The sequence below is a fragment of the Crassostrea angulata genome, chromosome 9, assembly GCF_025612915.1.
Source record: "Crassostrea angulata isolate pt1a10 chromosome 9, ASM2561291v2, whole genome shotgun sequence".
NCBI lineage: Eukaryota > Metazoa > Mollusca > Bivalvia > Ostreida > Ostreidae > Magallana > Magallana angulata.
This window is the reverse complement of record NC_069119.1, coordinates 1,370,692-1,398,545: the sequence shown is the minus strand read 5'-3', so window position 1 is coordinate 1,398,545 and position 27,854 is coordinate 1,370,692. Positions and strand designations below refer to the sequence as shown.

At 33.7% G+C, this 27,854-nt stretch overlaps 1 protein-coding gene across 6 annotated transcripts; it reads left to right on the top strand.

Moving 5' to 3' along the window:
* The first annotated feature begins 20,505 nt into the window (after positions 1-20,505).
* Positions 20,506-26,641, top strand: LOC128162372 (uncharacterized). 6 transcript variants are annotated; one of them, XM_052825539.1, is made up of 3 exons: positions 20,506-20,798; positions 22,201-22,627; positions 24,797-26,641. In XM_052825539.1, exons 2-3 carry the CDS (start codon positions 22,204-22,206, stop codon positions 25,720-25,722), a joined length of 1,350 nt encoding a protein of 449 aa, XP_052681499.1. In that variant the 5' UTR covers positions 20,506-20,798; positions 22,201-22,203; the 3' UTR covers positions 25,723-26,641. The 6 variants fall into 6 exon arrangements, with proteins under 6 accessions (XP_052681499.1, XP_052681498.1, XP_052681497.1 ...); XM_052825538.1 differs by having other exon boundaries at positions 20,506-21,422; XM_052825537.1 differs by having other exon boundaries at positions 20,506-21,474.
* The last annotated feature ends 1,213 nt before the right edge of the window (positions 26,642-27,854 follow it).

The window sequence follows — 27,854 nt, the reverse complement described above, 5'->3', positions numbered from 1 at the left end:
TGAAGATAAAAGGAAAGGTCATTTCCTCTTCTAAAAATCGGACGGAAGACCTCCTCGTTGCTCGCAACGAGATCGTGTCTAGTTGTTTTCGTAATGTTTATTTTTTTCTCCAAATTTTGTGCACGCGATTTCTCGAAAACTACTCAACTGATCTCGACAATTTTTTCACAGATGATGGAACATTATCTGAAATTTATATGTTTTTGAATAATTTGTCGTTGTCACTGCCGGATTAATGGTCGATTTTGTAATTTTTTACGATCAATTTTGTGCAGAGCTGATCTCAGAAACTATCAGAGATATGACTTTGAAATTTTCAGGATAGGTAGACCATGGTTTGAAGTTGTGCACTGTATAGTTGTTTTGCACCGGTGGCGCTATTCCTTGGAGCTCGCTTAGGCACAAAAATGGTGTACAGATTTTGAATCAAAATTTTCATACGTTTTGATCATTATCTTTTTAACAGTTGATATTTTGTTAAAGGCCGAACATTTTACAAACGCCCCCTTTTTCACCTGAACAAACTTCAAAATGAAGCCGCTTGTCAATCAAGTTTGAAACAATAGCACCCAGTTTGATTGACGTGATCGTCCGAGCGTGATCTGGCCAGGTCCGCGGATTTCTGTTTACTAGCAATTAACAACGTTATCTTTGATAGATTCCGTCATGTATTAAAAGGGGGAATTAAAAATTGAGTTTTTAACATTATCAGTATCAAAACTAAAAATAATCATTCCGTGATTGAAAATATGCACAATTTATATTTGAATTATGTTGAATGTATGTGACCTAATAAATTCCACGAAAATGCATGGACAGCTCCAAAACATTTAAATTTTCTTTTTACAACAAACGTACAATGTGCTACTAAAGCTATATTTACTGGCAATCCACTCAGTTGGAACTTAGTTCATGTAAACGTCACTCAATGGAAAACGAACTCCATTAATTGTCGACGTATAAAGGCTACATGTACCTTTACATTCCACATTCTTACTGATCGTTTGGTTTTCTTATACAATTATAATTGTTAAAACTAGATACGATCTCGTTACGAGTAACGAATAGGTCTTCCGTTCAATTTTTTAAACGATTCCATTAAAATATCAAAGAAATTTCAGAATTTCCACTCAACCCCTCCCTTTCAGATAATGTATACGATTGTAAATATCCTTTTAAATGCTTAACAAAGAGTTTTGCTTTATCACATACAGCACATTAAAGATTTGAGATTTTAGTCCCCTAATATCCCTAATGACGTCATCAGTGGGTGTGGCAATGGGTTTTACAAACTAATATTGTTACAATCAACAACTTTACTTCTATAATGGTTTACCAAATCCTAATCGTTTTTAAGGTATTTGTAAGAGTTGTTTTTAAGTTATTTGTAATAGAAATTACGAGTCTCTTGGCCCCCTAATTAAAGGGGCCAGCACCTTTTTCTTGATTTCTGTGAAAAGGTCTTAAGAATACAAACATTTTGTGCTCTTACACCCATCTTAAATTGTTGTTCATTTTTGAGATACAAATGTTTGAATATTTTAGGGGCCAGTCCTGTAGATCCCTAATGGGGACAGACATTGGTGTTGTGATAAGTGGAATCGATTTAAATCATAAATGCAAACATTTTCTCTTCTATGATGTCTAACAAAATATGTCTCCTTTTCTAGATATATTGCGTCAAAGTTTATGTACTTTGGCCCCTAAAAATCCCTTATTGCTTAATAAAGGGGCGTGGCAATGATTTTTGCTGATAGATATTGGTATTATCAACAACTTTGCTTCTTTAATTGATACCAATATCTTTATCGTTTTTAAGTTATTTGTAATAGAATTTACGAGTCTCTTGGCCCCTGATGAAAGGGGCCAGCCCCTTTTTCTTGATTTCTTTGAAAAGGTCTTAAGAATACAAACATTTTTGCTCTTGCACCTATCTTAAATTGTTGTTCATGTTTGAGATACAAATGTTTGAATATTTTAGGGGCCAGCCCTGTAGATCCCTAATGCGGACAGACATTGGTGTTTTGATTAGTGGAATCGATTTAAATCTTTATTGCAAACATTTTCTTCTCTTTGATGTCTAACAAAATATGTCTACTTCTCTTGAAATATTGCGTCAAAATTTAAGTACTTTGGCCCCTAAAAATCCCTAATTACGTAATAAATGGGCGTGGCAATGATTTTTTCTAATAGATATTGGTACGATCAACAACTTTGCTTCTATAATGCATTACAAAATCTTTATCATTTTTAAGCTATTTGTTATAGAGTTTACGAGTGTCTTGGCCCCTAAATTAAGGGGGCAGCCCCTTTTTCTTAAATTGAATCGAAAGGTCTCATAAATTCTAACATTTTTTGTTCTGATATCTATTTAAAATTGTTCTTCATTTTTGAAATACAAATGTTTGAATATTTAAGGGGCCAGCCCTCTAGATCCTTAATGGGGACGGAAATTCGTGTTTTGATAAGTGGAATCGATTTAAATCATAAATTCAAACATTTTCTCCTCTATGATGTCTAACAAAATATTTCTGCTTCTCTAGTTATATTGCGTCAAAGTTTAAGTACTCTGGGCCCTAAAAATCTCTAATTACGTAATAAATGGGCGTGGCAATGATTTTTTCTAATAGATATTGGTACGATCAACAACTTTGCTTCTATAATGCATTACAAAATCATTATCGTTTTTAAGTTATTTGTATTAGAGTTTAAGAGTGCCTTGGCCCCTAAATAAAGGGGCCAGCCCCTTTTTTCTTGATTTCGTTGGAAAGAACTTTTGATTATCTACCACTTTTGTTATACATGTCTTAACAAAATATCAACTGATAAAAAGATATAAATCAAAACGTGTGAACATTTTGAATGAAAATTCGTACCCAATTTTCGTGCCCAGGCGAACTCCAAGAAATGGCGCAACAGGCATTAAACAACTACATGTTGCACAACTTCAAACTATCGTCTACCTATCCTGAAAAATTCATATTCATATCTCTTATGGTTTCCGAGTTTATAGCTGCACAAAATGGGTCGTCGAAAATTACAAAATGGCCGATAATTCGGTACCGGAAGTGACTACGAACAAATTAAGAAAAATGTATTAAGTTTAGATCACGCCAAAACATCTGTGAAAAAATGGTTGAGATCGGTCGAATAGATTTCGAGAAATCTCGTGCACAAAATTTGGAAAAAAAAATAATAATAAGAAACAGTACGAAAACAATAAGGTCTTCCGCTGGAAACGGAAGACCTTAATTAACTTTTTAAACAATGTAAAGTGCTAAACACAATGTACTGAGTTATACTTTTATAGCAGACTTAATTTACTGCATTTTTTCAATTGTGCTTTACACACGTGCGCTTAGAGAAAATTCGAACGACACAGAACATTTGAGCATAAAATCGCTTCGTATGGTCGTTAGAACAATATGATATTTAAACTAAGACCAATTCTGACTAACTCTTTATTTCCTGTGTATTAATTTGCTTCCTGTGTACAGATATTAACAGCGTTCACGACAGCAGGTAGACTGCAAGCCCCGGAGGCTTTCACACCTCTAATGATTAAGCCCCACCCTCACCTGAGATTTACCACCCGGTAAAAATGTTCGGCCTTTAAGACATATAGAACAAAAGTAGTAGAGAATGAAAAGTTTTATCCAATAAAATCAAAAAGAAGGGGCTGACCCATTCAATTAGGGACCAAGAGACTTGTAAAGTATATTACGAATAACTTGAAAACGATAAATATTTTGTTATGTATTATAGAATCAAAGTTGTTAAACGCTACAATATCTGTTTGAAAAAGTCATCGTCAGACCCATGTTTGACGTAATTTGGATTTTTGTTCATTATCTTAAAATTTGGGGAGGGGGGTGTTGGTGTTGGGTGTTAATTTTGAAATTATATCGATATTTCATGGTATGATTTATATTTTTAAAAAAAAATCGGACGGAAGACCTATTCGTTACTCGTAACGAGGTCGTATCTAGTTAAGGTCTTCCGTTTCCAACGGAAGACCTTATTGTGTTCGTACTGTTTATTATTTTTTTTTTCCAAATTTTGTGCACGCGATTTCTCGAAAACTACTTGACTGATCTCAACAATTTTTTACAGATGATGGAACATTATCTGAATTTTATATGTTTTTGAATTTTTTTGTCGTCGTCACTTCCGGTCCGGATTTGCGGTCGATTTTGTAATTTGTTACGACCAATTTTGTGCAGAGCTGATCTCATAAAGTATCAGAGATATGACTTTGAAATTTTCAGGATAGGTAGAGCATGGTTTGAAGTTGTGCACTATTAAGTTGTTTTGCACCAGTTGCGCTATTCCTTGGAGCTCGCTTAGGCACGAAAATGGGGTACAAATTTCGAATCAAAATTTTCATATGTTTTGATCAGTATCTTTTTATCAGTTGATATTTTGTTAAGACATATAGAATAAAAGTTGTAGAGAATCAAAAGTTGACCCTTTTAATTAGGGACCAAGAGACTCGTAAAGTCTATTACGAATACCTTGAAAACGATAAATATTTTGCTATGCATTATAAAATCAAAGTTGTTGATCTCTACATTATCGGTTTGAAAAAGTCGTCGTCAGGCCCATGTTTGGCGTAATTAGGGTTTTTATTCTTTATCTTCAAATTTTTTTTTGGGTGGGGGGGGGGGGTAATTTTGAAATTGTATCGATATTTCATGGTACCATTTAAACTAAAAAAAAATCGGACAGAAGACCTACTCGTTACTCGTAACGAGGTCGTATCTAGTTATTATTATTTTTTTCCACAAATTTTGTGCACGCGATATCTCCAAAACTATTCGGCCGATTTAAACCATTTTTTCATAGATAATTGCCAGTGGTCATAATTCTAGACTTTTTTAAATCGTCACGTCCGGTTTCGATTTACGGCCAATTTTGTTAATTTTTACGACCAATTTTGTGCAGACATAAACTCAGAGATTATTAGAGATATAAATATGAAATTTTCAGGATATCTAAATCATATTTTGAAGGTATGCAGAATGTAGTTTTTGGCGGCAATGGCGCTATTTCTTTGAGCTCGCCTAGGCTCGAAAATTGGGTACGAATTTTCATACACTTTGATCTGTATCTTATTATGAGTTGATATTTTGTTATAACATATATTAAAAAAGTGGTAGAGAATCAAAAGTTCTTTCCTAAAAAATCAAGAAATAGGGGCTGGCCCCTTAAATTAGGGGCCAAGACACTCATAAACTCCATTTTGTAATGCATTATAGAAGCAAAGTTGTTAATCGTAACAATATTAATCAGGTAACATCATTGCCACGCCTATTTATTACGTAATTAGGGATTTTGAGGGGCCAAAGTACTTAAACTTTGACGCAATATATCTAGAGAAGGAGACATATTTTGTTAAGCATTGTAGATGAGAAAATGTCTCTATTGATGATTCTAATCGATTCCACCAATCAAAACACCACAAAGCCTTTCCCCAATTTAGGATCTAGAGGGCTGGCCCCTAAAATATTCAATTATTTGTATCTCAAAAATGATCAACAATTTTAGATACGTGTAAGAACAAAAAATGTTAGTATTCGTGAGAACTCTCGAATGAACTCAATGAAAAGGGGATGGCCTCTTCAATTAGGGGCCACGACACTCGGAAAGTCTTTAACACATACCTTAAAAACGATCAAGATTTTGCAATGCATTATAGAAGAAAAGTTGTTGATTGTAACAATATATATCAGGTAAAATCATTGCCACGCCCATTTATTGCGTAAATAGGGATTTTTAGAGCCAACGTACTTAACTTTGACACAATATATCTAGAGAAGGAGACATATTTTGTTAAGCATTGTAGAAGAGCAAATGGCTGTACTGATGATTCTAATCGATTCCATTACTTAAAACACCAATGTCTGTCCACATAAAGGATCTAGAGGGCTAGCCCCTTAAATATTCAATCATTTGTTTTTAAAACATTAACAACAATTTGAGCACTGAACCGACCCCACCCCCTTTTCCATCCCCTACCACAAGTATAGACCCCCCCCCCCCCTCGCGTCTTTACTCCTTTTTTCATTTAATTACCTTTTTATAACATATTTCTAATCTAATTTATACACTCATTGCACAAAATTACCTCAACAAACATTTTTTTAAAAAAATCGGACCCCTTTCGCTATATGATTAAAGAAGATTGTTATCTGTGTCTGCCAGCCGACCGACACTGCCGTTGAATGTTTGTTAAAGTGTACTATCAAACTACATATAACGTCATTGCACTAGTTTATATGGAATTTATTGTTCATTCAGTTTAATGCAAGAATATATGGCTTTAAGGTGTCAAAGGGTGAAAAGTATGTTCTCAGATGTTTTCCCTACAAGGTGTTTTTGCATGATCTACATTTCTATTATATTCGGCATCTTAAATAGCATAATACTAGTATATGGTATAAGATATCTCTTACAAACATCTTAAAAACAAATCTGGAAATGAATTAGAAAACAATATTTGCGAATGTTTTGTAAGTAAAAATAGGCACATTTTTTCTATAAATTTGTAATTCATACATGTCTGACGATAAAGAAAAAGATTTAAGATCTGGAATTTTTTAAATAGTGATAACTTTTTTGTCGCCCGGCTAAAAGTGGATATTTGAATTTTAATAAAAGTATTACCCTTAATTGAGACTGCTATCATGATGTGTTTAAGTCGCTTGCTTACCAACTTACTTGTTTATTAACTTGGACTAGCAGAAGAAAATTTGAAGCCAAAATCCAAACAAGCTTACATATACCATCAAGACTGTTTCAATTCAAGGATTATTCATATAATTTTGTTATGACCTTCACATTTGACCTTGAAACTTGGTTCACCCTTTTTCAAAAGTGAAGTATAACCAAAAGGCCTAAGTGGATACTAAGCCAGTAAACTGAATATATAAAGCACAAAAATGGCTAATGACACGAACAAAAGATATTGTCAAATTTTCGGGACAACCCGTCCCTTCTTCAGGACACAAAAAATAAATTACATAAGTAAAAACTAAGAAAACAAAATCTAGCTCTACAATTTATACTACTGATTTATAACATAAGCTATAAAATCTAATATTTGCAGTTTATACAGTTTTCGTAATCAATGTTGGTAAGGCTTTTGCAATGCAGTCAATTGTTGTGGAGTAATCTATTGACTGTCAACTTTTCGCTTGTTCGAGCCTATTAAGCTTAAGAAATTTGACGTCAGAGCTAATGTAAAGTCGAACGGCGGTTTGGTTTACATTCGAAGTTTTTAATTGATGTTAAGGAGAAAAAAAATATTAAATTAAAAATAAAGATTTATAATAAATAATATGTCTGTGTCCGTGCATGTTAGTGCGAGCGTGTGTGTTTTTGGTATTTTTCAAAACATATATTATTAACACAGAGTATCAAATAGGATACTACCACCATCAATCAACACCAAATTGTATAGAGACAACTGCATTCCCGAAAACTACAATAAAGTATAATGAATAATTGTACACTATGGCAAAAATAACTAACTCCATAAAATATTTTGGGTTATTTGCTGAATGAATGTGCAGAATGAATGTGCAGAATGGCCATAATGAAACCAAAAAGTTATTATGACCCTGCAAATCGGCTATGCACATAAGCAACAATATTGTATGAGGTTACTTCTACATCACTTTGATTGGTTTTGCCACCTGGTATAATCGGGAATGACCAAATTCCAGGGTCCGAAATTATGTTAGATAATACGGCGTATAACAGTATGATACATTCGAGTAACACAAGAAACAAAACAATCAACTGGAAATTAGGACCAGATAATATACAGATTATGTGATTTATAAACTTTCGATAAAAATGTAATTTAATTATGGAGCTAATTCGTTTAACTGTGCACTAACCAGTAGTTTAAAATACCAAGGTAATGTTGCTTGCAATTTGAAAAGGACGGGCTCTAAAACCTGAGGGTTATTACACAACTTGACAAAAAAGCGATCTATTTAAAAAGATAAAACATGTATGTTGAAATGATAGGAAACCGGTAATCAAGAATGAGTTAAGCAAATTGATTGGTCCTGCTGTTTCCCAGGAGGATTTTAAGGAAACTAAATTTAGAATCGTACAAGGAAACTAGTTATTATGAACCAACAACATTTTTAATATCGAAATATATTACTATAAATTAAACCCTAAATATTATGTTTGGGTTTTTTTTTGGCTTGTTTGTTTGTTTGTTGTTTTTTTTTTTTTGGGGGGGGGTTGGGGGGGGCGGGGTTTCGGGTTGGTTTTTTTTTATATATGATTAAAACTTTAATGAAGTGTTTTATTCTGGCCATAAAGTTTAATGTTGAGGTGAAGATATAATGTACACAATACGAAATGAATTGGCATAATTCAAATAAAGTCTTTCAAAGACATTTTGCGCTTTTATTAATACACCACACATTTACAAAATTTTATCTGAAGTAAATATTGTTAAGTGCAATTTGACCCTCTTTGTGCAAATATAGGATAGTAGCAATTTTTAATCAGCTTGAGACTGCATTTATACAAGTTTGAGGATGACAGAGATATTATACATTGTTCAAAGTGCAACGTTGATATAATTATAATATTGCTACAAAATAACAAGTGCATTTTGAATTTACTGGAAATAAGTAACAAAATATCTTTAAAATCATGAAAAATGGTAAAGGTCAATATAATGAACAACATTGCAGTGCGTGTGAGTTGTTATTCTTTTGTAAGATTATACCATTACTTTGAGATTCTAATTCCCAATTCTCAGGAAATGACCCTGCATAAATTAAATGTATCTACATTGCATTCCTGTGAGCTTTCTTTAAAACATATTGAGCATGCAGGTTAATTCTTTTTGTATTCAAGTTACATAAGGATATGTTCAACCGTGCATTTGGATAATAGTTTTATATTTCCAGGCATTTTTGTTGGGGTGTTTACAAAGATGGGTTTTGGCCCATAGCTTTTATGGTTCATTGTTTGTTAGATGTAATTGCCTAACAGCTGTTCAAAATGATGACTTATGATAAAAAAAAAATTAAAATTATTAAAGGACAAGTATACATGTTTTATGATTCTCGACTCACTTTTTTATGAAAAATACGTTTACTTGTACCAATTTTTCAATCTTAATCAAATTATTAAACATTTGTCATCAAAATAACATATCATAAAATATATTTTTGATCATACAATAAACGATTGAGTCTCATGCTTTTTTTAATTTGAGATTTGTAAAGATCCCAATTTTGAGGACATGTATTTGTTACTAAGCAATTTATATTAAGTCAATTATTCATTTTTTTGAAATATATGTTATTTCGTTGAAAATTTCGCTTTTGAGAGTCAGGTTGACAATATCAATACAGTATTTCTGCAAAATGGTTACTGTTTGAAATATATGAATTAAACTATATTTAGGCGGGTTAAGAGAACGGGACAAAGGGCTAGGCTTGCTGAACCCTCTTCACATTTTCGACTCGAGCCCAAATATAGCTTATACTTCGAGACATTTATGTTTATTCCACAATAAAATATTAATTTTACGCATCAAAAGAGGTATTTTCAACAAATTTCGCTGAATATCTGCAGTTGAAACTATCACGCCATGGCGTCAACAAAGCAAAAAGATCACGTCACAATACAAATGAAACGCTGCGCGAAAGCGTGCGTACTCGTTCTGTACTCGGCCTCGTTAATTCAAAAATTCAACCGTTTTGCACATAATTGTGAACGTAAAATTTTTATGTTTCATTTAGTTTAATTCTCGCAGAAAAATGAAAGCAATATTTAAAAATACGCGAGATGTGCTTTTTGTGATTATAGGTAGATTTTTAATTCTACGCCTTTACTATTTTAAGAACCTCCAGTATTTAATTAAGCTGCATATTTTTAGGTCACCTGAGTCACTCAGCGTCGTGCTTTAACAATTTTCATTTTTAACTTCTTGACAACTACAGGGCCAATTATTACCATTTTTGGTGTGTAGCATCTCTATGGTACGAAGAATGTCAATTGTGTAAAGTAATGGCTGTACCACCCCCAGGGCGCTACGGGTGGGGCCAAATATGCAAAAAAGTCAAATTTTAAAAAATCTTCTTTTCTACTCCCATACATGTGAGGGAAAAACTGATTGCATAGTTATGATGTCCATGAATCCCTCTGCCAATATGGCTCCTGTATCAGGGGTTCAGTATCTAGGGTAGGGCCAATATGCCATAAGGTAAAAATTTATTGGATCTTAGAAAAACCTCTTCTCTACTCCCATATAAAGTTGTTAAAACTAAATATATGGTTATGATGTCCATGAAGTTTTCTACCTAAATTGTAAATTTCATTACCCCTGGGACAGGGGTTTAGGCCCTAGGGCGGGGTCAGTGTAGGCATATGGTGAAAATGTATTAGATCTTAGGAAATCGTCTTTTTTACTCCCACACAGGTGGGAAAAAACTGAATGCATGGTTATGATGTCCACAAACTACTCTACCTAAATTGTGAAATTCATGGTCCCTGGCTCAGGGGTTCAGGCTGTAGGAGGGGGGGGGGGGCATAATGGCCATATAGTGTTAATGCATATAATGTTTAAAAATTTATCTTTTCTATTCTAACACATCTGTAAGAAAGGCTGAATTCATAATTATGTTAACCAGAAAGACCGAGAAAATTGTTACATGTAATTTTATGTCCGCTAGACGATGGGTGTTGACTCTAGGGCTGGGCCAAAATTAATGTATTGTGTTAATGTATATAATGTTTACAAATTATCTCTCTACTCCAACACATTGGTAGGGAAAACTGAATTCATAAGTTTGTAGACCAAAAAGTTCTCTACACATTTTTTTTAAATTCATGTCCCCTGAGGTAGGGGTTCTGAACTTAGGGCGGGGCCAATCACTCTATAGTGTATAAGGTTGGGATTCTTAATGCAGGATGTGGCTAAAAGCATGGCCATTAAGTGTCCATGTATAGAAAATGTTTAAACAAAGGTCTACTGGCACTGAATAAATCTGACTGCATATTTAGCTGTCATCATTTATAATATTACATGCCACCTACATGTAAAGCAAGTGTTATGGCTGGAAAAATTATGATAAACCTGTATACCAAATTTCATTTTGATATGTGCATCCTATGAATAGAAAATGAATAAAATCTGCAAATTATTGTAACTTCCCTACGTCCAAGAGGCAAAACTTTGTCGAAAATTGCTTGATCTCACCTAAAAACGAACTTGAAAACTTGAAAATCGAACTTGAAAATCGAGTTTGCGAAGAAAATGAACGGAAACTGTTGGTGAACAGACCGACCAACCGACATAAGCAGGAAGTTCTCTATTAAATTGTAAAGTTTATGTCCCCTAGACAATGGGTGTTGACTCTAGGGCGGTGCCAAAATTGATGTAAAATGTTAACACATATAATATTAAAAATTATCTTCTCTCCTTTACACACCTGTAGGGAAAACTGAATTTATAATTGTAGACCAGGAAGCCCTCTACCAAACTTTTTTTCTAATTTCATGTCCCCCGAGGTAGAGGTTCTGAATCTAGGGCGAGGCCAAAACACTCTATAGTGTATAGGGTTGAGATTCTTAATGCAGGATGTGGCTAAAAGCATGGTCATTTAGTGTTCATGTATAGGGAATGTTTAACAAGGTCTACTGACACGGAATAAAAACTGACTGCATATTAAAAAAAAAGACATTAAGCTGTCATATTTTATATTTCATGCCACCTACATGTAAGGCAAGTGTAATGGCTTGAATGGGGAGGGGGGGGGGATATATTTGTTTTGTTACTTTATTCTGCTCAAGAATTTCAATGAAAAAAATGAGACACCCTGGTAATTCACATACATGTGTATTTAGAAAAGAGAAAGAATGAAGCTTTGTATCAAAGTTAAGACATTGAGAAAGTTAATTGTGTTATCTTACCATGTTTTTTTTCATAATGGAGTTATCTTCCCTTGCTTCTTCATTATGGAGTTATTAAGAGTAAAAATCAACAAGCATCAAGCATTCCATGGAGAGTGGAAACATTATTTTTTGAAAAGCTGCTTGTATATTATTGATTTTAATCTACTTAACACAATTACCCTGATCAACAATAATTGTTGTCATACTAAGGGACTGGTATCGAAGGAAATTTATTTCTTTTGTTACGGGTGCACAAATCTTTGAAAATAAAACGATGATTTTAGCTAAACATCTACGTAAATTATCCCTTTACATGATATTATATATCGTTTTGCTTTTTGTATTTATTATTAGATTGAGTTTTCCCATTTATAGAATAAAATAAAATTTTAAAATATATTTCATTGTAATTGTTGCCATGACAATAGGAAGAGAACATGCATGTAGACGCTTATCAATTTAAAAAAAAAAGAAATCTTTATCACTTTCTATGCATAACTTACAGCCACTGCTTGAAAAATTGATAGCATTGACAGCTTAGGTCCGTGCTCCCGGACGTTTATCATCCGATATTGTCAAAATCAATACAATTAACGATTGTTTAAATTTTATAAATACAAACAATAGATATGGAAAAATTATACTAACTTTTATAATGCACATTTATTATTTTCCGCTAGTATATGAATTTGAAAGCTTATTTTTATGAGAATTTACGTGACGCCATTTTGTATAGGATTATGTATGTAAGTTTTTTATAAGAAAAAATATAACAACGTTGTAATATTTTATTTTATGTACTCGATCCACTGCATAATCTTTTTTATACCCTCTGCCGAGTTTTTGTTTCCACCACCTTTTGCTTGATATTTCGATGATCATAAATACCTTTGTGCTCAAACTACGTTGATCCTTTTATATGAAAAATGCCCAGATTATCTGCTTTGAATCGCGTTAGGTTTCAATACATATCCAAAATTAGAAAGTCTACGGGGATTTTGCATTGCATCAGCCATTAATAAGCCCGGATGATAAAGTTGAGAAATTGCGCGAGGTATCCCGAGTACTTCCGAATGGAGAAAAGATGTAAACATGTCCCAATATAAATCTGCGTAAGAAATTTGATTTCGTTCCTGTGAACTGTATGAGTGAAACTTGATAATCTTATGATGAAGGTATCTGGGATATATTCCCTTTTATCGATTTCAACTGTATTTCTTTCACATGTATCTGTATTATTATTAAAAATCATCAAAAAGTGATGGAAGCAATAACGGACTATAAAAAAACTAATAAATTCGTCTTCAAAACTTATTGATTATATCACTAGTTTTCCCATTTCTTAAACAATATATAAATACTGTTGGTTGTTCTTAAAAAAGTGTGTTGCAAGAAATCTACTTTTTGTAGAATCTTAAGTGAATTTCGCACTCAGCTTGATACTACATAAACACCACTGTTAGGATGACAGAAAAATTATACCATGTTCAAAGTGAAACGTTGATATTATTAAAATATTGCTACAAAATAACATGTGAATTTCAATAAAGTGGGCAGAAGTAAGAAAACATTTTTTTTTTAATCATAAAAAATGGTAAAGTGTCAAGATAATGAAGAACAGCCATGTATCAGTGCACGTTTATTCTTATTCTTTTGTTATATAACGCAATTACTTTCAGTTTTTAATCAATTATTCTCAGAAAATGACCATCCATATAAATGTTTCTACATTGCATTCCTGTTAGCTGTCGTAAAAAACTATTCTGTATACAAGGAAATTCGCCGTGTATTCAAGTTACATAAGGATTTAGTCAACCGTGCATTGTGTAAAAGTTTTATATTTCCGAGAATTTTAACTGGGGTGTTTGAAAGAATGGGTTGAAACTCAAGCTTTTATGGTTTATTGTATGTTTAATAATTTCAACATTTAACATTTTAACATGTGTTACATGCATTTGCCTAACAACTATTCAGAAGATATGCCTGATGATGAAAAAAATATTGAAATCATGAAAGAACAAATGCACATGTTTTATGATTATCGATTCACGTTCTTATTACAAAAGTCTTGTTACATTTAAAGTTTAAAACTTATCAATTTAAACAGTACTCTAGTAATAGCTAAATTTAAGTTTAATCTTTTGTCATCAAACTAACATATCATAAAAGATATGTTTGATCATTTAAAAGAAGGGTTTAATTATAGTATATAACACTTTAACGATTAAGTCTTGTCTTTTTCTTAATTATGTAAGTAGTAGGCAATCTATACTGAGTCAATTTGTTTTTCATATTTGTTAATTCGATTGAAATTTAATTTCGAAAAACCTGATGACAATATGCATGCATTTTTAAAGCAAATTGTTTTTCATTTCAAAATTGTTACAAACTTTTTTTGTTAATTTTTACTTAATGCTGTCCTAATTGTCATTTCGCTTTATCTTTTTTTTCCGATGAATATTGTTTTTTTTAAAAATAGATTACACTTATAAAAATAAGATTTTATGTTTAAAGAAGATAACAGCATGGTTATATTTTGTAACATGCATTTAATAAAACAGCATATTCTCTTTTCATTTAGAAGCTAATTAGGAAATACGTACCTTTATTTTCTAGTCAGAAGCAGTGGTTAATATATCATTACAAAACGATTTTTTAAAATGAAAACTCACGAGATGTTTTTTCGTCCTTCTTTCCTAAAACACAAACGCAAAAGGACGGTTTTAAAATCCTGAACTACTTTCGGTTTACTGGGACAACATTCCCTGGAAAGGACCATCCGCGAATTCCTTTCAGAAAAACAAGCTGAGGAACTAAATACATCCAGTATCGTATCTGCATAGTATTTTGTTTCTCATTATTTATGTAGTTATCTTCTTTGTTGGAACACATATAATGCTTTAGGTTTTTCATAAAAAGAATATTACAACGTTGTGACAAGTTATATAGATTAAATTAAGCTGCATATTATTTTGTTATTGGAAACTATTAAATTACATAATTACAAAGTTATCAAATTATACCAATTCCGTCACTAGTTTTCCGTTCTCTGCAATCATATGCATTGCAAGTACTTTTGGTTGTTCTACGAAAATGAGTTGCAAAATTCTATTTGAACGCATCCCTAAAACATCAATTTTGTGTTTTTCTATCTTTGAAAAATAAGCTCTCCTAGTTATTGAAAATCGCACTTTAAAATACGTTTTAAATGGAAAATTGATATTTTTATTAAAAATGTATTATAATAAATGACAAACTGTTCTCTTTGATAATTCATCGGTCACCAATGTGTGTATCACAAAATGCTAGTAAAAACCAACAAGATAAAAGCTGTCAATGTGACAGCAAACCGGGTTTTCTTTTATGTGAACTGTATCCATAATCCTATCAACACGTATCCAGTGAAATGGAGTACCCTATATGCAACATTTTGCCAAAAAATGACTAAGATCAAAAGCTGGTATTTTTTTCATAGATTATCAGAAATCAAAATCCTAGCAATATGCACAATTCTGATATATGAACAATTGATCTGCAAAAGAACAACTTCCTATCTTAAAAACTGTAGGAGCAGTTATCCGTACAATGAGGGTACCCTATATGCAATATTTTGCCAAAAAATGACTAAGTTCAAAAGCTGGTATTTTTTCATAAATTATCAGAAATCAAAATCCTAGCAATGTGCACACCTCTGATATATGTACAATTGATCTGCAAAAGAACAACTTCCAATCTTAAAAACTGTAGGAGGAGTTATCCGTACAATGAGGGTACCCTTTTGGCAGCCGCCCGCCCATCCGCCCGCCCACCCGCCCGCCATTTTCACCATTTTAATAACCGGATTTTTCCGTTGGAAAACCCGGTTAAAAACGCTGGTTACAAGTTATAGACATAAACTAGTTAACGTTGTCACGCAAGATGAACAAAATCTCTATTCCATATAATTGCGAGATGACTATGTATTGTCACAAAATAGAAATGTGATAAGGCCCGTCTCCAGCTTAACCCGACGGTGCACAGGAACAATCTTACAACCCTTCAAAAGGTATCTATTTCAGATTTTTAAAAAGCCTGTTGTTACTTAGTGTTCTCCTTTTTCTGCATTCTCTTACAAACCTTCGTGCTTCAAGTTCTACACTTTTTAAAATAAAACACTCAAGATAAATTGACATTGTAAATATCTAAATATTCCAAACATTGTCTAATCTACAGCTAACAAAAGTTTTGGTTATTTTTTTTTAAATATTTGTCAAGGATGAAACATACACTAACTTTACAAAACATTGCTATTTTTTTTTTCTGAGCAAGTACAATATATAGTAATAACAATAATTATAAATGTTTTGATTCAATTTGGAAAGGGTACATGTGGAAACCGAAGTTTTGCTTTTTGTTTTCTTTCATGACCTGTTAGGAAACCTTGCAATTCAGGAATAAAAAAGTCATAAATTCAGTTTTATCAGCTAATGACGGAATGTGCATAGCTTTCGGCATATATTGTTGGCGGCTTTTTTCAGAAAGACAGTATATGTAGCAATCTAATGTTTGATCTGCTCGCTTACTTGCTACAAAAAGCAGAAAAATAACAAACAACTGCATTTTCATATAAGATATATTGAATTTATTCAATTTTCATAATGGAAAACAGAGATAGGCCTAGGTTTTTCGATAAAGAACTATCCAACATGTAGTTGATTTTCACATGGTAACATGTGCAAAAAAGTCAAATCACATGCATGATAAATTTATTTACGCACATCTAATGCAGATCTATAATACAACTCTCTTACAATGCAAACTTTCATGAGAGAGCTGAACACTGCTTTAATGAACTATTTTTCCTCACCGGAAACTCTGTTTTTCTACTTTCTCTTTCAGTCGCTTGCAGTAATCGCTATAAAACCCAAAATCATACAGACTCAAAATAAATAACATAAAATTTTAAAGCACAATGTCTTTAAAGCATGAAAAATAGAGATGGTTTTAAATTGTTGGCATCACTATACGTTTCAACGGGTACCCTCTATGGTTTGAATTTTGCAACAGAATCAGAGTCTGACAGGAAGAAACACATACACTCCTTAGTGCTCGCATACATGTCACTAACATATGACTACATGACTGTTTCTCTTCATTTTCTCATGTTTAATCGATAGGTCACTTTAGAATGTTAAGACACCGTCAAAGTTTAGAGATAATTTACAGGACTAATAATGCACCTTAATCGTGCTTATACTGTAGACGTACTTTTGTCCGCGTGGTATTAATTTACGCTATGAACGCGGGCACAAATGTTCCACGGAATGTTTTCCCAGTGTACTTAAAGTGCATTTTGGAATTGCATTACATGAATAAGGATAATCGGAAGTTACTACATTATAGAACACTTGCATATACGTGTACCCAATGTATATCGTTTTTATCTATGCAAACTGTCAAGCAAATTTGTATTGAGAATTCACATAATAAATAATTTAATCTCCTAAGATTTGAATTTTCTGTAAATTTAATTGCATGAAATTTAAACTTCTCCAAGCTTGAGATAACGGCACGTGTCAGATGACAAACAGCCCCAAGCGGGTCTGTCTTTCAATGACCCAATTAACTACACGCTAAGACCCGTGCTTTTACTGCAATTCTTAGATCCCTTTGTGCTCTGATTTTTAATTGATAAAACTGATCAACTCATAATTTAAACGACATGTGAACCCATAAATTGACAGTTAATAAAGATTAAATGGTGTTTCAGACGATTTTAGCCAGCGTCGTAACATCTTGACGGCTAACTAATGACTACCGACCAGTGCAAGCCGATAATTACTGCTCATTGTGAACAGTTCTTACAATTTAAGTCCAAAGTTGAACAAATTCTAGGTAATGATCGAAAATCGCTCAGAACTATATTTAATAATAATTATTCAAATGTTTTTTTTTTCGTTCAAAGAATCCGCGTAAATTTTTACCCGCGGATTAAATTGATATTGTGATTCCGCGGAATTATGACCCCGTGGAAAAAAATACGTCTACAGTATATGAAGCATTAGAGCTTTAAAAACCTTCAAAGACAACATAAATTTCCTTACGATCAGATAACGAAAGGAGGTGGTTTACAAGAAGGAGATCGAGTGTTGGTGTAGCGTGTAGCCTTTTAAACAGCAAGACTGCCGATCGGTGGGATTATAACCTACTATCGGGGTTCAATAACCTAGCATCAACGTCCCGGTAATCAAGGTTAAAATGGAAGATGAGGAAAACATGGTTTATAGCCACAACATAGGAATTTACTTCTTTAAATTAGTTCTAAAGTACCATCACCTAAGCATATGATTCACCTGTATGAATAACGCAGCACTGTTAAGGCTGACTATGAAAATATCCATGGATTTAAACGTTTGTAAAAAAGATGCATCTATTAAAATTACAAAATACAATTTGAAGGTAGTACACCCATAACTATCATATTTCATATCTGATAAATTGCTTTGATTAGGTTTGAAGTTTGATTACTAAATATTAGTGTGGTTTTAAGGTGTTTCATTAATAATAAAGATTCATCTCTAAAAAAAAATTTAATTGAATATTAACAAATTTATCCCATCTTGAAATTAACATTGAAGTCTATGGGGAAAATGCATTTTTAAATATATCTTTATAGTTCAAATAATTTTCTCACAAATTTCCTTTTAAAAAATTGCACAAGCTTTCCTTTTCTTTGATAAAGCTAAAAAAATCATTTTTTTTTTCGTACATATTTTGAATATTTTAAATTTTTGCAAGGGGCAGACAGTAAGTTCCCAGTGCAAAATGTTCATTTAATCAGCTGCATACATATTCCCAAGTTTGGTTTATGTCGGCCTCATAATAATTTTAAAATAGGTATTCAACATAGTTCATATAATCAAAGTTGTTAAATTCACCTCAGTTATGGATGGACTACCTTAAGTTATTTTATTATGGTAAGAAACTGATATCAAATGAAACAGCACAGTGAATGCCATTTTGTATGAAAGTGTGGTCACTTGAATTGACAGTCACGTGATATGTGTTGATATTTCTCCCGAATGGAGGTCTAACAAATTTCAATATTGTGTTGGCATAACTTTTTTTGAATTAAGATTTTAAATGATAATTAAATTGTACTTCTCTAGTAGATTGTGAAAAGTGTACTTGCTTTGTAAAGAGTTCATTTTATAAAAGAATAAATATCAAAGAAATAACCCTGGTTGAAATTTATAAGAACTTTGCTTAATACTTTACATATATTTATTAGTCCCCTACCGGTTTTTACCGGAGGAGACTATAAATTTCCTCTGCGTCCGTCTGTCCGTCCGTCCGTCCGTCTGTCTGTCCCACTTCAGTTTTCCACACTTTTTTCTTTATGCGATTGAGGAATAATATGAAATTTGCTGAACAGCTTCAAAATGTCAAACTGCAATTCGAGTTTACACTTTTGTAGCGTCTGGTTGAAATATTTTCGAGAAAATAGATTTTTTAAATTCCAGTTTTTTAATGTTGGGGTTCGTTATCGGGCTCGATGTGTATCAAGTATGTTTTTATTAATAATATTGTGCATTCCTTGGACCATTCCTTTTATTGTTTCTAACAAACAAATAAGTTCTGTAAAATAGTTTCAAGCATTGTGTTGTAAATTACTGACAGGGTTTTTTGTATTATTGTCGGCTTCGTTATCGAGTTGGTCTGTTGAGACAGTAAGAAATGATATTCTGCATAACAGTGCATTGTTTTCACAATTTTTTTTTCAAACCGGTAGGGGACATGTATTGTTTATGCACTACTCTCAGAATGCTTGTAAATTTATTCTACATTTTTCACAAAGCAGCAGCTCTTTAAACAAATTAAACAATCCATTACATTATATTCAACAGATCTTAATCTTATGGTCTACTTAGTGTATGCCTGTGTAAAAAGAGGATGTAGATCGGCATCCCAATGTCAAACAATTCGACCTTGTATCTTAAACACTCTCGAAAAAAAAAATAATACAAGTTTAAAAGATAAGAACATGTTGGATCAAAAGAAGATTAGTAATATGATTTAAATATATATTAATTGTTTAAAAAATATTCTCCGCTTAATTATTATATTCTTTTTTTTTTCAAATAAATGGTTATTAGGGAATACGTACTTTTATTTTTTCGTCAGAAATGGTAGTGAGGATATTATTTCGAAGCTAATTTTCAAACTAAAAAAACGTTAACCAGATGTTTCTATGTCCTTCTTTTCTAAAACACAAACACAAAGGGAAGGTTGATTGGTTTAAAATTCTGAGCTACTTTCGGTTTACTGGTACAGAATTCTCTAGAAATTCACTGCATAATTTTATTAGAAGAACACTAATAAATAAGTTTTCAAGTCATATTGATTGTGTCACTAGTTTTCCCATTTCTGGAACAATATGCAAATACTGTTGGTTGTTCATTAAAAGTGTGTTGCAAGAAATCTTATTTTTATAGAATCTTAAATAGGGTTTATTTTGTAAATAAAGCAATTTATGTTAATCCTTGATTTGTTAATTGTTATATCTTATTGTTTTTAATTACATGTGTAACATTTTTGAGGACTTGCGTAGTTTTTTGTTGTACATCACCGTTTTTATCCGGTCTTAAAGATTTTCTATTACCGTATGCAAATTCTATGACCGATCAGCCAATCAGAAAGCCGCACACTCTGGGGCTATTTTTACATTCTTTGTTTATGCTAGGGGAAGCTGCACCGATATTTTTGATCGTTCAAGACAGAGCTTTAATTTTATTTCCATGCTTGTGCATGGGTGGAATTTGAGTTATACTTAGACACTATCTATCTGGATACAGTATTCATTCGTCCTTCGGGACTTTCAGGTCAGTATTTTTGACTCTTTTACTCGTTCCAACAACTAGGCGTGTGTTTACGTCTTTTACCAAGATGGCGGGAACACCGAGGGCGAATGGTAGAGACCCCCTGCGTGTAACTTTGGTGGGTCATTCCTTCATACGTCGCCTCAGAGATTTCATGAACAATAGTCCTGAGGACAACAATCTACGTTTAAATCGGGATCAATATTATGTAACTTGTGTGGCAAGAGGAGGTTTGACAATTTCTAGACTTTGTGCACTACGTGAGTTTACCTATTTTGTTGCGCGACCCAACATTGTGTTCATTCAAATTGGAGGAAATGACCTGTGCTGCAGCTTCCCTAACATACCCAAATTGGTGCAAGAAATCCTTTCGTATGCGCAATATTTGTTGCACGGTTGTAACGTACAACATGTAGTGATTGGACAAATTCTCAGGCGCAATTCCCAACGCGTGTCAGCAGCATTCAACTCGGAGGTGATTTCTCTGAACCTTCAACTCGCTTCGGCGTGTGCATTACATGAAAACATTTCCTTTTGGAAGCACCGAGGTTTTTGGGCGTCCCTTGATTTCCTGTCTTCCGACGGAGTGCATATTCGTGAAGACATGAATGGGAAATACTCCAGAAAGTATCTACAAAGCATTAAATCTGCTATTCTGCATGTTACCCAATACTTTTAGGTGGGGTTTTTTAGTTCACAATTATAGCAAACAGCTATCTACTTGGAATATTATAAAGAAAATGCATGTAATTTTCTTGTAAATTGTTAACTTATTTTATGTGTAATGTTTTGTCGCATTACCCCACAAGTTAACATTAAGTTTTCAATACTTATATCACTTCACTTGTTTCACTTTATTAAGGTCTATTTGCCTTAATCTGACTTTGGACAATTATTATGAGTTTGTGCTTTAAATTGCAAGTGTGTGCCTGATTTGTTCTTATTACATTAAGTTTATTTGCAATTCAAGTCTGCTGCTTGATTCCTATAATTTACTGAGTATGCGCTCAGTTGTTCATTTATGCGAATCCGAACACATTGGTTGTGTTTTCCCATGCTAACTGAACTAAACAACTCAAAAATTTACTGAGTATGAGCTCAGTTTGTTTATTTGCACAGAGTTTGAGCTCTTTTATCAATTATCATAACCCTTATGAACTTTTGTGTTCAGTTATTTATCTGCACAGAGTTTGAGCTCTAATCTGAAGTGCCATTGCATTTAGGAACAAATTTGTTCTACTTATTATCATTGTCTTGAAGCAGTATCAATTGTTGCCAATTTTTTTTTTTTTTTTTTTTTTTGCATTGAAATACTAGATATCTCTGGGTATGAGCTCAGTTTGTGTCTTGCTGCAGACTAACAGCGCTTCTAAATTATTGATTGTTACTCTCTCTTTTTCCTTAGACAATGCCTCCCAAAAGAAGTAGACGACCTGTTTTATCAACAACATCACCACCTCCTGAGACTGATCCACCCTCTAAACGACAGAAGAAGGGAAGTCAAAGTCAAAGTTTAACAATTGATTATGATCTGTTCGCCGACGCGATCCTGAAGAAACAAAACCAATTCAACCCAAACCCATCAACCACAGTACATCACAATGTGCCACCACCAGTCACTGAACAAATCAGCACATCCTCAGTAGTGCCAAGCGGAAATGCATGTGAACAGAATCACCCATCTGCAGTGTTAAGCCAAAATGACACCATCCCAGCAAGTCAAACTGTGTCACTACAGGTATCATCGGAGCCTAACCAACAACCCTGCCCTCAACCCTCCGTAGAGCCAGACACACTATCAGTCCCTGCAGTGCTAAATACTTTATTTGGAGGTGAGTCAGCAACCAACCATGACCCCCAACCCTTAAATTTCTCCAACAATATTCCCCTGGGGGCCACTGTGTCAGCTAAACTTAAGCAAAAAATTTGGGACAACTCATATTTTGATATTCGGCTGTTGCTCCCCAATCAACAAGATGACAATTTTTCTGTGTCAGTTGAAAGAGGGGCAATCAATTTCCAACAAGGTAAATTTCAAAAATTTCCCATTTCCATTAACCAATGGACATCAGCATTTCTCATATATGCATCCATCTTCATTCAGAAAACACCTTCTGATGCAGCTCATCTCTTTAAATACATCTACATGATCAGAGACATGAGTTTTACCACCAAGACCGACTCCTGGCGGTATTATGATGAAGAGTTTCGTAAATTACGACAGTCTGTCCCTTTGCCTTGGCAAGAGCCATTACAGGAGTTAGTTATGAGGGCAAATCTTCAACCCTTTAAATTTCGTCCCTCAAACCAGTCCTTTCTTGCAAAATCCAAATCCAACAACTTTCCAACCTCCAAAGCAAAATTTTGCTACTCATTCAATCAAGGACAGGCATGTAGATCTGACCCATGCACCTACAAGCATGCCTGTCAGTACTGTAAAGAGCAGCACCCTCGGTTCAAGTGCCCCAAACTCCCCTCAAATGAGGAACGATTACCCTCAAAAAATCCCCACTCCAGTAAAGCCAGAAATTCTTAAAGCATACTTAGAGGGTTATGAGCAAGACTTAGCAAACTACCTCATTTCAGGTTTTACTTATGGTTTTCAGTTAGGCTGCCTTAATACCCCTTCTTCAACCCCTTCCAAAAACCATGGGTCAACTAATAAACATCCTGAAATTGTTCTTAACAAAATTAAGAAAGAACAAAGTTATGGTAGAATATCCGAGGCATCTACAAATCCCCAATACCCTAATCTGGTCATCTCCCCTCTGGGAGTGGTCCCTAAAAAAGCTCAAGGCCAATTTCGTTTGATTCATGATTTATCCTATCCTGAAAATAACTCTGTTAATTCTCAAATACCTGCAGTTAACAGCCAGGTCTCCTATGACTCAATCGACACGGTTATAAACCTTGTCAAACAGTTTGGTAGTGGAGCTTTGATGGCAAAGTGTGACATTCAGGATGGATTTAGGAATATTCCCATACACCCCGATGACTATCATTTACTGGGTTTTATGTGGGATAATTTGTATTATTATGACAAGTGTCTCCCTATGGGTGCCAGTAGCTCATGTCAGATTTTTGAAAAACTAAGCAGTTCTTTACAGTGGATTATGCTCAACAAATTTTTTGCCAAAGGCATGTCTCACATGATTGATGATTTTTTCTTTATTGGCCCTTCTGCATCCAAAAGCTGTTTTCATGATTTAAACAATTTCATTACTCTTTGTGACAAAATAGGAGTCCCTTTGAACCCAGATAAAACTTGTCTCCCAACCACAAATATTATCATTTATGGTATTGAAGTTGACTCTATTGCAATGGAATGTCGTTTACCAAATGATAAAGTATTGAAAATTCAAACCCATTTAGCAAACATGTCTCATCGTAAAAAGGTCACTTTGCATGACCTGCAATCTCTCATTGGTTTGCTCAATTTTGCATGTGTAGTCATTGCACCTGGTAGGGCTTTTCTACGCAGGTTAATAGACCTGACTGTAAAAGTTACCAATCCTCGGCATTTCATCCGCCTCACATGTGAAGCCAGAGCAGACATTCAATGTTGGCTTCAGTTCATTTCACATTTTAATGGCAAGTCTGTTTTTCTGAATGACACATGGTCCTCTTCTGACCATCTTACATTGCATACGGATGCTGCATCTACAAAAGGTTATGCAGCCATTTTAGGTTCAACTTGGTTTGCATCTGAATGGTTAGAACCATTCAAACAGTTTCACATCACTGTTTTAGAACTTTTCCCGATTGTGCTAGCTCTTGAGATGTGGGGTTCCCAATTTCAAAACCACAAAATTTTATTTCTCACTGACAATGAAGCAGTGGTGGCAATTATCAATAAAACTTCAAGTAAAGACAAGACAATCATGAAGTTAGTAAGGAGATTAGTTATTTCTTGTTTACAAAATAACATTTTTTTCAAAGCAAAACATGTCCCTGGAAAATTCAATGTTTTAGCTGACAGATTGTCTCGCCTCGAATTTCAGGAAGCACTAACTCTTGCACCATGGCTGAACAAAACACCAGTGCAAATTCCAGCCAACCTACTTCACATTTGAGTACCACAGCCCTAGCTTTGCTTCATTCCTCACTTTCAGAGTCAACCAAGGCTTCATATAAGCGCAGCAGGATGCTTTTTCAACAGTTTTGTTTACAAGGAAATGTAAGCAATAAATTACCAATATCTGAAATTACTCTTTGCAATTTTATTGCTTATCTTTTTGAACAAAACTATAGCCCATCTTCGATTACCTCCATGGTGTCAGCTATTAGCTATGTTCACAAAATTTTTAACATACAAGACCATTCCCAATCATTTTTGGTCAGAAAAATTATTTTTGGGGCGAACAAGTCAGCAAAAGCACCTGATTACAGACTTCCGATCACATCTTCAATTTTAGTCAAACTAGTCAATGCCCTGCAATTTACTATTCCAAATTTTTTCAATAGACTCTTGCTACAATGTCTTTTTTCTGTAGCTTTTCATGGGTTTTTTCGCATGGGGGAACTGATTGCTAAAACATCATCAAATCATGCATGCATAATTCAACGGAAAGATGTTAGTTTCAATGGAAACTCTTCAGTTGAATTAATATTGCGACATTCAAAAACCATGCATAATACCCACCCTATAACCATATCTCTCTCTAAAGTCTCCCCACCACAAGTTTGCCCAGTCACAACCCTCCAACTATATTTGTCTGCTCACAAACACAGAAATGGACCCTTATTTCAATTTCATTCAGGTTCCCCAGTATCTTATCAATTTGTTTCAACTAACCTTCAAAACACTGTGAAGTTTATAAGGCTTAATTCACAATGGTACAAAGGTCACAGTTTTCGAATAGGGGCAGCCACTGAGGCAGCTAAGCGAGGACTTTCACAAATTGAAATTCAAAAACTTGGTAGGTGAAAATCAGATGCTGTACAAAAATATATTCGCATTAATTCCCTACTTTGTTAGTTTCCTTGTCCTATTCCAGTGTTCATTTAGGTTGCTGACTTGCCGTCCAATCCATTTGTGTATTGTGTTTTTGATGTTCAGCATTTGTCTGCATCAAAGTATTTGACTTGTCTTTACCTCAATTATGTATTTTTCAATCCATTGTAGTTCCTGTTTTATTTTTCTCAGTTTGCATATCATGTCCAGCAATTGTCTGCATCCAACTATTGACTTGTTTTTACCTTAGTTGTGTGTCTATCAGTTCAATACAGCTGGTTTTTTTTTTATTATCTATGTTTATATATCATGTTCAGCAATTGTCTGCATCAGATTTCAGGTTATAATATCTGTGCTTAGTTGTAAGCCTACTCCACAATTTTTAAGAAATATATAATTTGATTACAACTTGATGTTTTAATCATTTTTCCTGATGGCTAGGAAACGATATATTTTATATTCCTTTCAATTTTGATGTATGCCATTGTTGTATTTTGCTTTCCATCGTGCATTGCTTTCCATGAATGTCAGGTTCAGCGATTGGCTGTCTGGCTTTGTTACTCTTATATATTTTTTGGTGCTTTATTGTATTAACTTTTTACAATGGTACTCAATATTTTACCAAGGCAACATTTTGAGTGGTGCTTCAACCTTTCAGGTTGATGGCCTTTTTTATGCACCACTTTTGTTTCCATTGTATTTCATTAATGGTAGTTTTTTAGCATGTGAACTAGTTTTAGCAATTTTGCGGCTGGGAGTCCCCTATTGTTTTTTACTCTCCAAGTTGTTTTCTAGTCAAATGTTCGGGGATCTTCCAGCCGCTTTTGTTTATGTTTATATGTTCTATAATTTTGCGTCATTTTTTAATAAATGACAAAATTTTAACAATCAAGAGGTGTTACTGTTTTTATTCAAATGGAAACAAACAAGCGTCAATGTTGCCTTGAAAAGTAAAGAAGGGGTTTAACATAAAGTGAATTTCGCAATCAGCTTGAGACTACATAAACACCACTGTAAGGATGACAGAAAAATTATACAATGTTCAAAGTGTAACGTTGATATATAATGTTGCTACAAAATAACAAGTGCATTTTGAATACTCTTTGAAAAATATAAGCTGTCCTAGTTATCGAAAACCGCACTTAAATACTTTTTAAATGGAAAATTGAAATTAATTTCAAAAATACATTATAATAAACAAGCATTCTGAGAGTATTGCATAAGCAATACACGTCCCCTACCGGTTTGTGGAAATTGTGAAAGCAATGCACTGTAATGCAGAATATCGAACCCAAACATTAAAAAATTGGAATATAAGAAATTAATTTTCTCGACAATATGTCAACCAGACGCTACGAAAGTGTAAACTTGATCTGTAGTTTGATATTTTGAAGCTGTTCAGCAAATTTCATATTATTCTTCAAACGCATAAAGAAAAAAAGTGTGGAAAACTGAAGTGGGACAGACAGACGGACGGATGGACAGACAGACGGACAGACTGACGGACCCAGAGGAAAGCTATAGTCCCCTCCGGTGAAAACCGGTAGGGGACTAAATAACAAACTGTTTTCATTAATGATGTAGTCCGATACCAGTGTTTGAAACACAAAATGCTATCAAATGTCTTCTCTACATTTTTTAAGCCGTTGTAACGGCTGTAACGGAAACGCAGATTACGAGTTATATTATTGAAACAAACTAGTGGACGTTGTCACGCAAGTTGAACAAACTATCTATATCATATACTGTTATGACCAACAATATGCGAAGTAAGGGTAAGTGCATATCTTCGTTGATGCACTATTTGCTAAATGACTATGTTTTGTCACAAAAAAGAAATATGATAACTTAATCTATTTCAGATTTTAAAAAGCCTAGTGTTACTTAGTGCTCTCTTTTTTCTGCATTCTGTTACCAACCTTCGTGCTTCGTGCTTCAAGTTATACACTTTGTTTATGAAACGCCCTTGCTAAAGTGACATTTAAAATATCTAAAGATTCCAAACAGTGTCTATTCTACAGCTAACAAAAGAAATAGTGTCTTTTTTTTCAAGTATGAACCATACAATAAATTTATCAAGTTAATTTACAAAACATAACCATCTT

What these genes read in the sequence shown, in the direction of transcription:
- LOC128162372 (XM_052825536.1), top strand. Translation starts at nt 23,216, where the DNA reads ATGCCTGTCAGTACTGTAAAGAGCAGCACCCTCGGTTCAAGTGCCCCA.